The sequence below is a fragment of the Misgurnus anguillicaudatus genome, chromosome 22, assembly GCF_027580225.2.
Source record: "Misgurnus anguillicaudatus chromosome 22, ASM2758022v2, whole genome shotgun sequence".
Lineage (NCBI taxonomy): Eukaryota > Metazoa > Chordata > Actinopteri > Cypriniformes > Cobitidae > Misgurnus > Misgurnus anguillicaudatus.
Genome location: NC_073358.2, coordinates 27,144,916 through 27,159,579, shown reverse-complemented (window position 1 = coordinate 27,159,579; position 14,664 = coordinate 27,144,916). Strand labels below are relative to the sequence as shown.

The window sequence follows — 14,664 nt, the reverse complement described above, 5'->3', positions numbered from 1 at the left end:
TAATCATATATACTTTTTTCTCTTTATTACAATACATTTAGTTTTGAAAATGGTTTTGTTTTTAATTTTGTGTACATATTTTCTTTTATTTTCTGTTTGTATCTTAAAAAAAAGAGTGAAAAATAAATATGGATGGACATCAAATCTTTGCTAAAACAACAATGAATGCTGGTGATGGTGGACTAAGACTTTTTGCACAGTACTGTATATAACAGAGCTGTGACGATTCTTTGCTCAATATAAACATCTTCCTTTATATACACCTACATTTAGTGTTTATACTTATACCTCTAGGTCTGGATCTGCAGTTCTTCTAGGGGGGGACAAGTCGCTCAGCCTGTAGTCACTGTCATCCCATCTCCCAAAAGCAAGGTCTAACCCGCCCATAAAGGCCACTGATTGGTCAATAGCAACCATCTTCTCGTGATGGGCCCAGAGGACCACAACTGAGGCCACGTGATCAGGGTGACGCATCACCTAAGCAAAAGAAATGCAAATTGAGTCATGAAAAAAGTCAGTCAGGCAGCTGTGACAGTAAGGCAGCTGTGGCGATGTTATCCCTTACGGATTTGTTATGTTCCAAAAACAGAGGAAAGATAAAAGTAGGGAAAGGAAGTCGCTAACAAGTATGGTTGTTTTTAACAGAAACTTAAAGGAATATTCCAGTTTCATAAAAAAATCTGAATTCACTCACCCCCATGTCATCCGGGATGTTGGTGTCTTTCTTTGTTCAGCCGAGAAAAAATTACGTTTTTTTTTAAAGGAAAACATTCCAGGATTTTCGATGCAGCTTTTAAAGGGCTCTAAACAATCCCAATTTAGGCATAAGGGTCTTATCTAGCAGAACGATCATAATTTTTGCCAAAAAAAACTTTCCTTTTTTTAACCATAACTTCTTGTCTTGCACTATTCTTGTTATGTGCCAGCATGACCTTAAATATTACGCAATAACGTATGATGTATGCAAAACTACCACTCCAGTGTTTAAAAGTGTGGAGAAAGAGGACCATTCCAATATTGTTGTATGGGCAATAGGGGTGGCACGGTTCATGAAAAAAATCCGACCTGTTTGGTTCACTTGTCTCGGTTCGAAGAGTGTGTGCGACGCACCGTTCGACGGTTCATGGCATGCGCAATGTATGTAGCCTCGTGCCCCGTATGTGACCTCAAATAGTGTGATGTGACTGGTGTGGAGAGTGAGTGCTGCAGGCCATGTTACGTGTAGAAATGGCAAGTGGGAGAGAAAAGGAAGTCTGCCCGGAGTTGGAGGATGCGCCAGCGTCGTATAAAAGTTTGGTGTGTGGAAAAGTTTTTTATTTCATATCAACTATGATGACAGCGGAAATTAAACAATAGATAGAACTGCAGTCTATGGGTTGAACGTGTTCGAACAGCCACAGGAGAACGCATTCTCTCCGCCCATTTATCTAATCTGAGGTACTGAACACATTGTTTCACGTCTTTTCTGACATACGGTGAACAGCGCTATTTTTAGCCTTTCATTAATAAAACTGAAGCGGCTGATTTCCACGTAGTTTCATTTTGCTAGCGTGTTAAAGTTGTGCAATCTTATTTCATAAATTGACCCTCAAAATAATCAGGACAGAAATGGTCATAAGTGGACAAAAGAGACGGATTTAAATGTTACAGGTGTAAACGTTATGTTTCTCTCTCATCTACATATACTCTCTGCAGTATTTAAGCAGCCCCTTAATGATAAATCTTAGAGCTACACTGAAGTTGGCAAGTTATCTTTGTGTGCTAAAAAGGCACATAAGTTCATGTAGGTGGCAATAGTCATTCTCTTTTTTTGCCAAATAAAATTAAAGCATGTTGAAATCATCAATGTCTTCCCACTTGCTGTATCAAAATCTCACCTGGCTTTCCTCAGAGATGGTCCCAATAATGTGCTTAAAGTCAAATTCAGTTTGTGCATGATTACATGATATAACTTTTTTAATACTGTATCCTAAAATATGGATACTTAATACATTAATAAGATAATACATTTCTGGAGTGTTAAAAAATGTAAAGAAAAAATTAACAACAAGAACCGTACAGAACTGAGAACCGTAACCATAAAACCGTGATACGAACCGAACCGAGGGTTTTGTGAACCGTGCCCCCCCTAAGTGGCAATGGTACTAATTAATGTCTTTGATTCAGTTTATTGTTTAAAATGGTCCGCAAGTGTGCATTTCACATACACATTTCACATTAATTATTATGACTCAACTTGTATACTTAAATGTTCTGATTTCTTTGTATGAATTCAATATTTGGTTTGATGGCTACATCTGGTGGAAATTTTGTGTCAATAGCCCACTTAGAAATCCCCTTACTGAAAAAAATGGTGATGTGTCAAATACTTATTTTCCCCGCTGTATGTAACGCATGACCTTTCGGCGTGATTACGTAATATGTAAGGTCACGCTGGTGCATCACATAGCTAGCGCAAAATGAGGAGTAAATTTTGGGGGCAAAAATTACGATCATTTCGCTAGATAAGGTCATTATGCCTTGTTTGGGATTGTTTAGAGCCCTTTGAAGCTGCATTAAAAATGTAAACTGTTAAGGGTCGCCAAAATCCACTATGTGGAGAAAAATCCTAGAATGTTTTCCTCAAAGAAACTTAATTTCTTTTCATCTGAAGACTGAATAAACGTCTTGGAAGACATGGGGGTAATTAAATATCAGGATTTTTAAAATGAAAGTGAAGTAATCCTTATAAAGTCTTATAGTGTATTCAATCCCATTCACATGCGCAGCACAAAGCATACAGTAAAACAGCATTGGGTGAATTGCTTATGGACTAAATGAACAAGTCTAGTCAAGTGAAGTGCATTTCACAACACTCTGTTTAAAAGCAGGTTTACTGGAAAATATCTGGTAAATAAAGAGATATAGAGTATAAAAAAAGTGAAAGTGTGAGAAAAGTGGGTGGGGTGGGAATTTTAGGACGAACAGCAGTATGGAAAGTCTGTGTATAGTATGCAGTGTATCAAACCTTAATATTGGGATGCAGGTTCATCAGAGTCTTCTTGCTGTAGCCGCTGTTAATCCCCAAAGCCATTTCTACTTCCTTATACAACAACACACACACCTTCACTCCCTGTTCCTGAAAATCCAGCACAGAGGATGTGTGAAGTTTTGTCTAACACATCTCAACAACATACAGTTATTTGCTTTCCATCAAGGTTTGTAAGTATCTTTCTTAAAACATAAAGAACAGTGTTTCCCATACTGCTTTGCGTTTGAGAATCTTGTCCAACCGCCAATACGTGTTTGTAGCTGGACGTTTGAGGAAAACCTCTGGACTGAGCCTGCGGAGAAAGATGAATTAAATGGCATTGCTTTCAAACACTCACCCAAACATCTCTCTTCAACAAGCTAAACGTTTCAATTCAATCAATCATAACAGCTAAGGGGCTTAATGGAAATGAAATCCTATTGGGAAAATATTACCGTACAACTGAGCCATCTCGGATACCGAGCATCCAAATGTGTGTATATTCAGTAAAGCACTAACCACCAATCAGTAATAAAGATCTCCTCCTTGGCCTGTTCCAGTGCATCAGCCAGGTCTGAGAAATACCCATTCCCATTAACATACCTGCCAATCAAACAATGAGTTTGTCATTTAGCCAATTCCCATTTTACAAATTAGATATAAATCATCCTTTCTTGATAGAACCAAAAGCACATTACATAAATGCACACACACCACTTTGTGAGAGTATCTGGCCTGGGTGGGGCAAAGCCGTTGAAGCGATGTGTCTGGATGAAATCACAGCGTTCAGAGAGACTTCGAATCTCATGACTCCACCACTGAGCCTGCCTATAGGTAGTGCACTTAATCACCAACTTCCTGCAAAACACACACACACAAACACACACAAGATGCTACCGCACACTGCTATACTATCTCAGTAAAACAGTACATTTGATCAGTTCTGGGGATTGGTAGACTTTCTTATTTCTGTCTGCTGCAGTATACAATTTCCCAGAATTAAAGCCCCTCCCTGCTTCTGAAATCACATCAAATACCGAGAAATCTCGGGAGGAGCCGTATGCCATCTGGGTATTTCTCACCTACCTATGTTTCAAACACAGTTTTCATCCCGCATAAAGATTTTCGCTTTTTCTATCCACCTTTTTCTCGAACGCGGAAGTAAGTGATGTGACGTATTTCCCTTCAATTCCCTTCCTGTGCGAGGCTTCCGGTTCAATAGCCAGCCGGTAGAAAACAATGTAGTGGGAGCACGCATAAAACATGATTTAAACAGTTAATATTTATTCAAATTAAGAAGGGCTTGATATATAAAGATATATTCAATCATTTCGTGTTGTTGATCGGAGGTGACGGGTCTTCAATGTGCAAATATAAAAGCACAGAGACATACCAGTATCTTTACAATTTTTAATGGACATTTTTATTGCGACACGTCAAGCTTCACACGGTCCGACACAGCATATTTTTATTAGCATAATATTAGTTGTTTTGAATACTTATTGTATTTATTGTTTACTGTCAGTTTCTATGAAAGGCTTTACCGAATGGATTTGTAAATACAGATCATGAGTGCATGTGCGGCACTTACACATTCAGTTCTTGTGCATGTATTATGGTTAAAACAAATGATTTGTAGAGATTTACTGCATTTTTATTAGCTATTATGGCAACCCCTAACTGCACAACTTATGTCGGTCTTCCTGGATTTTATAATAAACATTTAACAGCCAATAAAAACGGCACACTTGTGTCCTTCGCAATAGACTACCATTAGCTTTAGTGGCTCACTGGAAGTCATAAACCGAAAAGCGCAAAGATGGCGGCGCCCACATTTACGTCAAGAAACAGGTGGATAGTATAGAAGTAGGAGATTTCGGACACAGGGGTGGAGTAAAGCCACAGAGGCAGAAGATTTACCTGCTAAAGTTTTCGATGCAGACGCCATGCTTGGTATCAGTGTAACAGCGGCCAACCAACACCTTCAGCTCAGGATCAAAGAGCAGAACAAATGATACAATGGGAGGATCTCTGTTCAAACAAATTAAAGACAAGAAAATAAAGATCAGTGATAAAAGCCATACAAAAAAGGAATACATAAATCCATATTAAATCGTGAATAAAAATTTTGTAATATATAATAAACAGATGCTCGATATTAAATGAATTGATCATCCAAATGTGAAAATTCTCTCATAATTTCCTCATGCCATTCCAAATTTGACTGGTTCTCCTGACTGGATTGTTTATATTTTAGTTTTATAAATAAGCTCAAAATATTGTTTTCTTCTTTAAAAAGGACATATCATGAAAATCTGACTTTTTTCATGTTTAAGTGCTATAATTGGGTCCTCAGTGCTTCTATCAACCTAGAAAATGAGAGAAAAATCAACCCAGTAACTTAGTTTTAGTAAACCATTCTCTGCAAGCATGTGAAAAAATAGGTCATTGAAATTTGTCTCCCCTTGTGATGTCAGAATGGGATAAAACCACCCCTTAAATGGCACTATCCAACCATGGCACTGCCATTTACTGTAGAGATCAGCTCATTTGCATTTAAAAGGACAAACCTAAAAATGGCACATTTTTGCACACACCTTCAAAGTGGCAATTTTTACATGCTATAATAAATTATCTATGTGGCATTTTGAGCTAAAACTTCACATATGTACTCAACAAAGATTTATTTAACATCTTAAAAAAGTCTCCTGGTCCCCTTTAAATGAAGTAAGCCCATATTAACAAGATGTAATATACAGTAAGTCTCAGATGTGCCCAGAACGTGCCTGTGAAGTTTCAGCTCAAAATACCCACCCACACAGATCATTTATCATAGCATGTCCAAAATGCCCCTATTTGAGTGGGAGCAAAAATGTGCTATTTTCATGTCTGTACCTTTAAATGCAAATGAGCTATGAGTCAATAGTATCTCACTACTGAGAAATGGCATTCAGCGTACAACTGAGGGCGGAAACTATGGTAAGGCAAGACTGTCAGTCAGTGGCCATGGAAAGTTGTGAATTGCGTTGCTGTCTATGGGGGCTCAGAAAGCGCTCAGATAAAAAACATCTTTATTTGTGTTCCTGAAGATTGTGAACTAACATTGGGAATCTAGTATTTCTTTTTTGCAGACGTATATAAACCCACCAGTCATTTGGAGTGAATGTGCTTTTTGGAGCTTCACCACTTTAGAACATTATTGCATTTTAATATCAAATTTGTTGTTGGTGTTCAGCTAAAGAAAGGAAGTCATTTACATCTGAGATGGCATGCAAGTAAATTATGTTTATTTTTATTAACTATTCCTTCAAGAGGCAGAGGAAGAGACACAGCAATGTCACAAATCAAAGCTAAAGTGTGTCATTTCTGTATCACTAGCATCACCAAATGCAAAATATAAATGTTTTCAAATGGTCTTTCTAAACAAAAACAAATAGTCCCACCCCAAATTCCACCCACTGGTTGAGTCGGCATTGCCAGTCTGGTCAGGTCACTTACACAAACAGTGTTGTTTTGATAGCGCCATGTTGTAATGGTGCCACAGGCATTTACAAACACAGAGTGTTTACACTATATTGTGTGTATATAAAATGTATACAACATTTACCCTACCATTTGTACATAAGTACAATATGGGTGGTAAGGCCTCCATCTATAACCAGATTGTCAACCACTCAAAACCATAAATCTTTCTGTGGAAATGCTTTTAAGTGACCCATCTGTGAAATTAAGGATAAAGTTTTATAATCTATTTGTGAGGAAGATATTTTGAGAAATGTTTGTAACCAATCCGTTCATGGACCCCATTTACTTCCATATTATTCTTTTTTCCTATTACGGGTGGTAAGACATATATTAACCCTTGTTTCCTTGTTCATCAGAACAAGGAAATTTATGCGGGATTATAACAACATGAGAGAGAGTAAATACTGACAGAATTTTCATTTTTGGGTGAATTATCCCTTTAGAAGCATCTAAGTTGTGATTTCACATCATTTTATTTAAAAAAGTTTTAATATTCAAATATTAAGGATATCAAGGTTATTTTTTCACAGTATGTTCTTTACATTATATATATCATCGAAGCACGTGCTGTGGCGCGATTACACGTCTGAGCGGAACTTAACTTCCAGTCTCTGTTTGTTTAATGGTCTGACTAGTTGCTAAACTGAACACTTGAACAAATTCCTTGTCAAAAATAACAAATGTTTTGGTTTCCTAAAGACGAGGGAAGAAGGCAACCATGGATTACCGCTATTTGATGGGAGGTTTAGCAGCCGATCTGTAGTTAAGATTGCATACATTATATTGTAAACATTTTTCACAGTAACGTTAGTCAAGTGTAGTTGATATGCTTTAGCTATGATTTGAACTATGTGTTGTTTATTTAGCTTGTTATCAGAAATAAACTACTCTAAAAAGATTTGTTGATATTGATTCTTTGCGGAGTTTACTTGAAGTTATGTGTGTTCCACAAAAGACGTTTGTTTATGTGGTTACTGCTGAAACTGTCTTTATTTTATGTGGAAAACTGACTTTAGCTGTACAGACTGAGTTAAAATACTTAAATTCTGTATGTAGCGCTGCAACGATTAATCGCGCCTCCCATTAAAAATGCCTCTGAAATCGATTTGGATTGATTCTGTGGCTGCGTCCGAAAACTCTAAATTGCTGCCTTCTGAGACAGCTTTCCAAGCCAGGAAGGCATCAAGGCATGTCCGAATTCAATGTTAGGTTTAGTTCCTGTCTCCTGAGATACCTATGCGTGGACAAATAATAAGAATGTGATTGGTCGGGCCTGGTCGAGTTTGAAAAAATAAAATGGCGGCCAAGGTAGCGACTGGAGCACAAACTTAGTGTAAGTAAAGATAAATTTTCACTTTTTACACTTTTTAATTGCATTTCTAGCAAGAAATTAGTATTGTAGTTTTCAAATATGTGATTAGTTATCACAAAGGCGCTCTCTGTTTATATTTCAAACACGCTGCCTTTGAAGTGTGTCCGAAAGTCTTTCTCTGAGCTGCCGTCATGCCTCACAAGTCATTTCCTCATGAGGCAACGAGTCACTGCCTTGAGTTTTCGGACGCAGCGTGTTTCATGCACAGCTTGTGCATGTACTACGGCATTTGGTCAGTAGGAAGTCCTTATCAATCTAAAATCATTGTGAGTCGAAGTCGTTTATAACGTGCATTTAAAAAAGCAAACAAAATCATTCAAAATATTCTTTATTATCATGAAAATAGAACAGCGATATTAATGTGCCTATAGACATTTCCTGGAACAGCGTTTGTAGTGCTACTACTTCTGTGGCACAAAGGGAGTTTCTGCACAAGTGTACCCCCTGGCTTTGGGATGTGCCAGGACGCCGTAATACATTCAAACTCATTCATTGAGAAAACGCACATTTGCACGATTAATCGTTGCCGCCCTAACTCTATGCTGAACTGAAACACTGGAAAGTACACCGGGTTATCAACTTTTCTTTTGTTACATATTATGATTTGCAGCCTTTGTTTTTGTCAGATGTATGTCAGTTCATTAGTTTTTAACCTCAGGGTGTTACCATGAAGGACACAATGATGAGCTGAGCAACTCTGCTTTTCAGGAAACCTCATTGTTTGCTTTGTACCTCTCAGGCGAACTTTGGCATACATAAATAGTAAATGTTTCATAATTTGCTCAGACATTAACAGGATGCTTTTTGTCACGCGTTTCCTGAAATAATGTAAGATCAGGGTCATTTCAAATTTTTGGGTTATATTTCCTTTGACTTTAATGTGTGCAATTTGTGTGGTTGGAAATAATTTGACACTACGGATCTGTGCTAATTAACTCTGAATTAATTCTTACATGCTTCCACACAAATAATGTACGTCCTGGTTGGTGGTACATGTGAAACACAGTTCCCCACGTCTTTTAAAATGAAGGTCTAAGGTGAGAACCTGTCTGACAGGTTTCAATTCCAAGCACTAACGGTAGGCCTAAGTAAAATCTCTCTTAACCTTTCAATGACCTACTGTGATTTTGAAGAATATTACTTATTAACAATGTTTATTTGAATACAGCCCTTTCCCCTCATATTGTACAATTTTACACCTTGTAACGGAAGTTTAATTTACTTACAATACCTAATAAATCAATAAATTTTAAATATAAAGTATAATATTTATAAATATACATTAATATACTTTATGTACCAGCCAGAAAGAGGTCATATTTCTTGAGTATAAATTGCTAGCTTATTTGTCACATCACAATGAAATATCATTTGAAATGTTTTGACAGAAGGAAATTTTTTATAGACGATATATGAACTGGTTTACTAAATAAAAGACCTAGCTTGTAAAAAGTAGTTCCTGCTTCTTGTCCTTAATCAAAATAACACCTCTTCTGAAAAACCAAATGTTGTAATATGAAACCACAAAGGGAACCAAGCGTGTATTTATGTTTCCTGAAAGAACTAACCTGGACATGTACAGAAGAAACGAATCCTTCACCACCAACCAGCGACGAGACCACCGGAAACAGAACTGATGGTGTCCAATGCAGTTGAGCCCCTGGACGCGGTGACCCCCTGATCTTTTCAAAATATAACCCTCTCTGTGGAAAAACCAAAGGAAAACTCAAAGAGAAATACACAAATACATTCCAGACAAACTGAAATAGACTCAACAATCACAAAAAAAACAAACACAATCTGAACTCACAGGCCTTTTGTTCCAAGGTCTCTGATAAAGGAGAGTGGACTGATGGCAAGGAAGTCCAACTGCAAGGGTAATACACATATAAACAAAAGTACAGGTACTGGCAACCAAAAACCAAAATTTGTTGGAGGCGTTAACCTGGCTTGGCTTTAAGAGTGAAGTAGCTGAATGTTTTATACAAAAAAATATTAGGGATGGGCACGAGTACTCGTTTGGCATCGATGATCGATCACGAAACAATGATCACGTGGGTTTATTTATTTTTTTACATTTTGAAAATCTACTTTTTCCCCAGTTAATCGAGTACTCGTTCTTCAGACCTATGGATTAATCGAAATGAAAATGCACATAAATGCACATCTCTAAAAAAATATACATGGGAGCATCCTCAATAAACATCTCTTAGGGGTTCAGATTATATGTAGAAATCTGAATTGATTTAAAAGCAATAGAAATTTACAGTGTGTCCTTATTGATTGAGGTAAATGTTTATGTACTGTATTTGCAGAAAAGCTTCTCACCATCCCACGAAGGTTCCTGTAGAAGTTGTTTTCTAGTAAATTGTTTAAATACTCCTCCAGATATTTCTGAAAAACAAACATTACTCATTTATCTCACCAGTCACCGAAATGTAGTTTTCACTCGAAAGGGTCTAAACCAATTTTTTTTTATTTGACAATGTATTGCCAATAATAGGGTATTTGTCAAACATCAAGTGACCAAACCGAAAAACTGGGTTGATCGCTTCCAGTTGCCGGCATGTGCTATCGTAGCTTGTCATTGTTATTCGTAGTATTATTATTTGTGCTATGCTTTTTTTATTCTAGTATCTGAATGTATGCAAGAAAAAAATGCCTTTGTCAAAAGCTATAAAAGTTAAAAAAAAATGTCCACTGGACATTGGTTATACTCATCTTTGGTAGCTCCTGAATGCTTCATGTACGAAAACAGAACCATGTCAGTGTAGAACATACAGAACCAAAAGCGATCTACTATGTTTAACAGGAATGCAGAAGTAAGTTGCGCATATATCCTACTGAAAGCGAAGGCATTTTTAGAAAACAGATGCAGTTTGTTTCATCATTGGACTATCCAGAAAGACAAAAATACATGTGATGGGAAAATGTTGAAATTATAGGGTGAAAACAACTTATGTGATATAACACACGGATATGCATTTTGCAGTGGGAAGTGAGAATTGTTGCATGTGTGTACCGGCTTGCTAGATGTTCTCCTGATTCTGTCCGCTCCATGTAAAGTTGGCATCTCCTCCGTCAAACCTGCCATTTGTTGCCTCTGAATGCCGAATCTTAATCAGATCACATGCGCACACAGAGGACAACAGCAGGTCAAATTCCAGCCAAAACAAATCCGGCATTGTGAATTTGCATGTGGCTGTGTGTAAGCTTACCTCCCGAGAGGCAAAAACTGCAGCAAGACTTTGTGTTTGTACAGGTCTCTGTGGAGGTCCTGAAAGTGCTTGTACCTTCGTTTCACCGTCCATGTGAACTCGCCGTGTGTCAGACGAACTGTGTAGAGAGTGCATACGCGTACCTGCATATTGGATATTTAGACTGTTAGATATAACACAACATGTATAAAATGGAAAGTTCTGGGGTCTTATTTATAAACGCGGGGCTGGAAACACACGTACACCACATTTTAAACACAAAGATTGTGATCTATAAAAAACAAACTTGACAATTGCATGCCAGTTTCATTAATATGAGGATATGAGGATAAGTTGTTTCACATATGCACACTTGCACTTGATATGTGATTTATAAACTAAACATTGCTTACAGGTGTGCATATGCACGGTTTAATAAATCTGAATATTTTTTGGCATTTGCATTTTTTTCTTTTGGGCACACGTACACTTTTAGCAAAGATCCTACGCATACTTTTATAATTGAGACCCCTGGTCCTTAATGCTGATGTATCAGCAACTGCATACATGTCAGAGACTATTTCTTCTAACACAATAATGGCATTTAATGACTTAACTTTAATAAACATATCTGTCCTTTATAAGTTTATTATGTGGCAGACTTGTCCCTCTGCAATATTGTGATAAAGTCATCGCTAAAGGTGCTTCTCTGTAGGATTAGTCCATTTTCTTACAAAAATCCAGATAATTTACTCATCCAAAATGTTAATGTCTTTCTTTGTTCGGTCGAGAAGAAATTTGGTTTTTTGAACAAAATATCCAGGAATTTTCTCATTTTAATGGACTTTAATGGACCCCAACAGGTAACAGTTTTAATGCAGTTTAAAATAGGAGTTTCAACCGAGTTTCAAAGGACTCTAAATGATCCCAAATGAGGTATGGTGGTCTTGTCTAGTGAAACGATTGTCATTTTTGACAAGAAAAATAAAAACGCAATACGTCATCACGTCAAGAGGTCAAAGAGGACGTAAGCGAAACTACGTCCCAGTGTTTACAAGTGTGGAGAAAGAGGACCGTTCCGACGTTGTTGTATGTCAAATGATACTAATTAATGTCTTTGTGTCAGTTTATTGTTTAAAATGGTCAGCAAATGTACGTTTCATACATGTAACACGTGACCTTTCCACGGCATTACGCAAATACGTGAGGTCCCGCTGGCGCGTCACAGGACCGGAGATAGACGAGAAGTTGTGGTTTAAAACTAAGTGCATATTTTTTATTTTTCTTGTCAAAAATGACAATCGTTTTGCTAGATAAGACACTTATGCCTCGTTTGGGATCATTTAGAGTCCTTTGAAACTCCGTTGAAACTGCAACTTTAAACTACATTAACGCTGTTACGTGTTGGTGTCCATTAAAATGAGAAACATCCTGGAATGTTTTCCTCAAAAAACATAATTTCTTCTCGACTGAACAAAGAAAGACATCAACATTTTGGATTTTTTTTAAGAAAATTGTAGCCTGACGTTGTCATACTCAATTCTAGTCAGAATTTGAGTCCGATACCGCTCCATTGAGCTATAATTATGAGGCGTGTCTCAACCGAAAAATGCCTCTGCACTCAATTGGATAGACCTACGACCAATCAGAGCAACGGAGTGTGTGACGAATGTTGAAATTACGTCTTTGCAGCCTGACCGAACTGATAGTTATTTCGCTACAATGACACTAACATTGTGATTATACTAAGTTAGCGAATGTACATCAACACCTATTATGTTTACAACATTTCGTTTATATCACAACATGAAGTATTTACTAAGTCATAGAGTAAGACTATCTCTTACCATTTGTACGTTAGGTGAACTTCATCCACGACGACACCCATTACGTTTGCTTGAAAATATTGGAGCCTAGCATGTCCCTCCACTTATTCAGCAACCACGATTCCGGGCTTCCGAAAAGAAGCTGGCAACGACCGCTAATTATATCCATCTCGTCGTGCACGCTGAGTTGCATCGCCGTGATAACGTTAGCCATTTCAGTTGCGACCAACTTTTGCCGAATAGGAAGGATGGCAAAAACATCAACAAATGCCCTGCTCGCGTTTCTCTGTTCCTCTTTTAAAATCAATGCTCTGTTGATATCTTTTAGAACAGACTCAATGTCAGAATCCACACATCTGAACTCTACAGCGGCAGCCATTCAACACACGCGCTCTTTGGTGACGTCACGTGGTTCATTACGTTACTGTTGATTATCTGTCCATCATCGTATAAAGCCCGCCCTGACAATTTGATTGGTTCGACCAGCGTTTGTTCTAGCATAGTAGCTCCTCAACGGAGAAACCCCAGACCCATCTTCCCGTTTACAAAATCTTGTGGGCGGGGCTAAGATGGGCTGGCACCCAGGCTAATAAAATTGACTAATCCTTTAAGATGTGATTGTAATCTCATTATGAAACAGCCATGTGTAACATTTATACCTAACTCACGATTATTTACAAACCTTGGAGCGGGTGGTGTATCTTTCTGTATTTTCCACTTTGCAGGTAATAGGTGTGCCATGAATGAGAGGTGAGATGCCTCCCTCTTTCAGTTCTGTCAAGTGATGTACCACGAAAAAGTCTCGTTCCTCTGACAGAGACACACAAAGATAAAATATAAGGTATAGCAAAAAAAAATTTGAATTTTGAATTGGAGCTTAAACACTTTATTGTAAATGAACAATATCAGGTAATGATAGCCATTACATTTCTTAGTGGCATCTCTCTCTTTTGCTTTATTGAAGGCATGCACTCCAGTTGGCCTTAATTTAACAAGTCTGTGAATCTCACCAAGAACATCTAATGTGGTCTAATGTTTACATTTAAATTGCTAATTTCTTTTTGTATCAGATGTTTTTCAAGGCAAGCTACAAGAAGTGAATAATCTGTTGGTTAATTTGCTTTCTTTTCCTCGGCTCTTCACTGTGTTTTGAGGAACAGTCATTGTGACAGGTGCAATGTTTGCCATCTTTTAGCAGCTGAGGTTAAAGCTCACATGAGTCACTCATTTACACATGAACATAATTCATCTTGATGTATGTGAAATAGCAGTAAAGCCGGTAGTGCCTCTCGTCATTCTACATTTTCTCAGGGAGGTGTATAAACACATGGTCACATGCAGGAATGCTTTCAGGGTGAATTACATAAGGTTGTAACAAAGAATCGCTTGTCTTGCCCTGAATGAATGATTTCGACGAAATGGCTGCAGTTTAGTGAAGATTGTTGAAGACTATTTGGTATTCAAATCCTTCCTGTAGCACCGAATGTCCACACTAACATTGGCAAAAAATTAGACGCTCATCTGAGGAAAGTCAATGTACCCTTCTAATGATTTTAGAAGTTAGGATACTGACATCAAGCTCATATATCTGCCTCATACCACAATTTGAGAATCAGTGACTTGGTTGGTTCTTAAACTGTGGACTATGTATGTACCACCAGACATGGATACATTGTATTGCTTATTCAATCAGATGTTTAATATTGTTTTGTGCTACATTACTTACATATTGCA

General features: G+C 37.6%; 1 protein-coding gene across 1 annotated transcript in view; it reads right to left on the bottom strand.

Annotated features, from left to right (window-relative positions):
• Positions 1-14,664, bottom strand: part of pld2 (phospholipase D2) — a 34,376-nt gene that overhangs the window by 13,907 nt on the left and 5,805 nt on the right. The window contains exons 4-15 of the mRNA XM_055199818.2: positions 13,613-13,740; positions 11,126-11,268; positions 10,930-11,023; positions 10,236-10,301; positions 9,718-9,776; positions 9,476-9,610; positions 4,931-5,041; positions 3,725-3,868; positions 3,530-3,613; positions 3,245-3,323; positions 3,008-3,118; positions 289-477 (exon numbers count right to left, since the gene is read on the bottom strand). Coding sequence (XP_055055793.2) covers positions 289-477; positions 3,008-3,118; positions 3,245-3,323; positions 3,530-3,613; positions 3,725-3,868; positions 4,931-5,041; positions 9,476-9,610; positions 9,718-9,776; positions 10,236-10,301; positions 10,930-11,023; positions 11,126-11,268; positions 13,613-13,740 — 1,343 coding nt within the window. The remainder of the gene's footprint in view (positions 1-288; positions 478-3,007; positions 3,119-3,244; positions 3,324-3,529; positions 3,614-3,724; positions 3,869-4,930; positions 5,042-9,475; positions 9,611-9,717; positions 9,777-10,235; positions 10,302-10,929; positions 11,024-11,125; positions 11,269-13,612; positions 13,741-14,664) is intronic.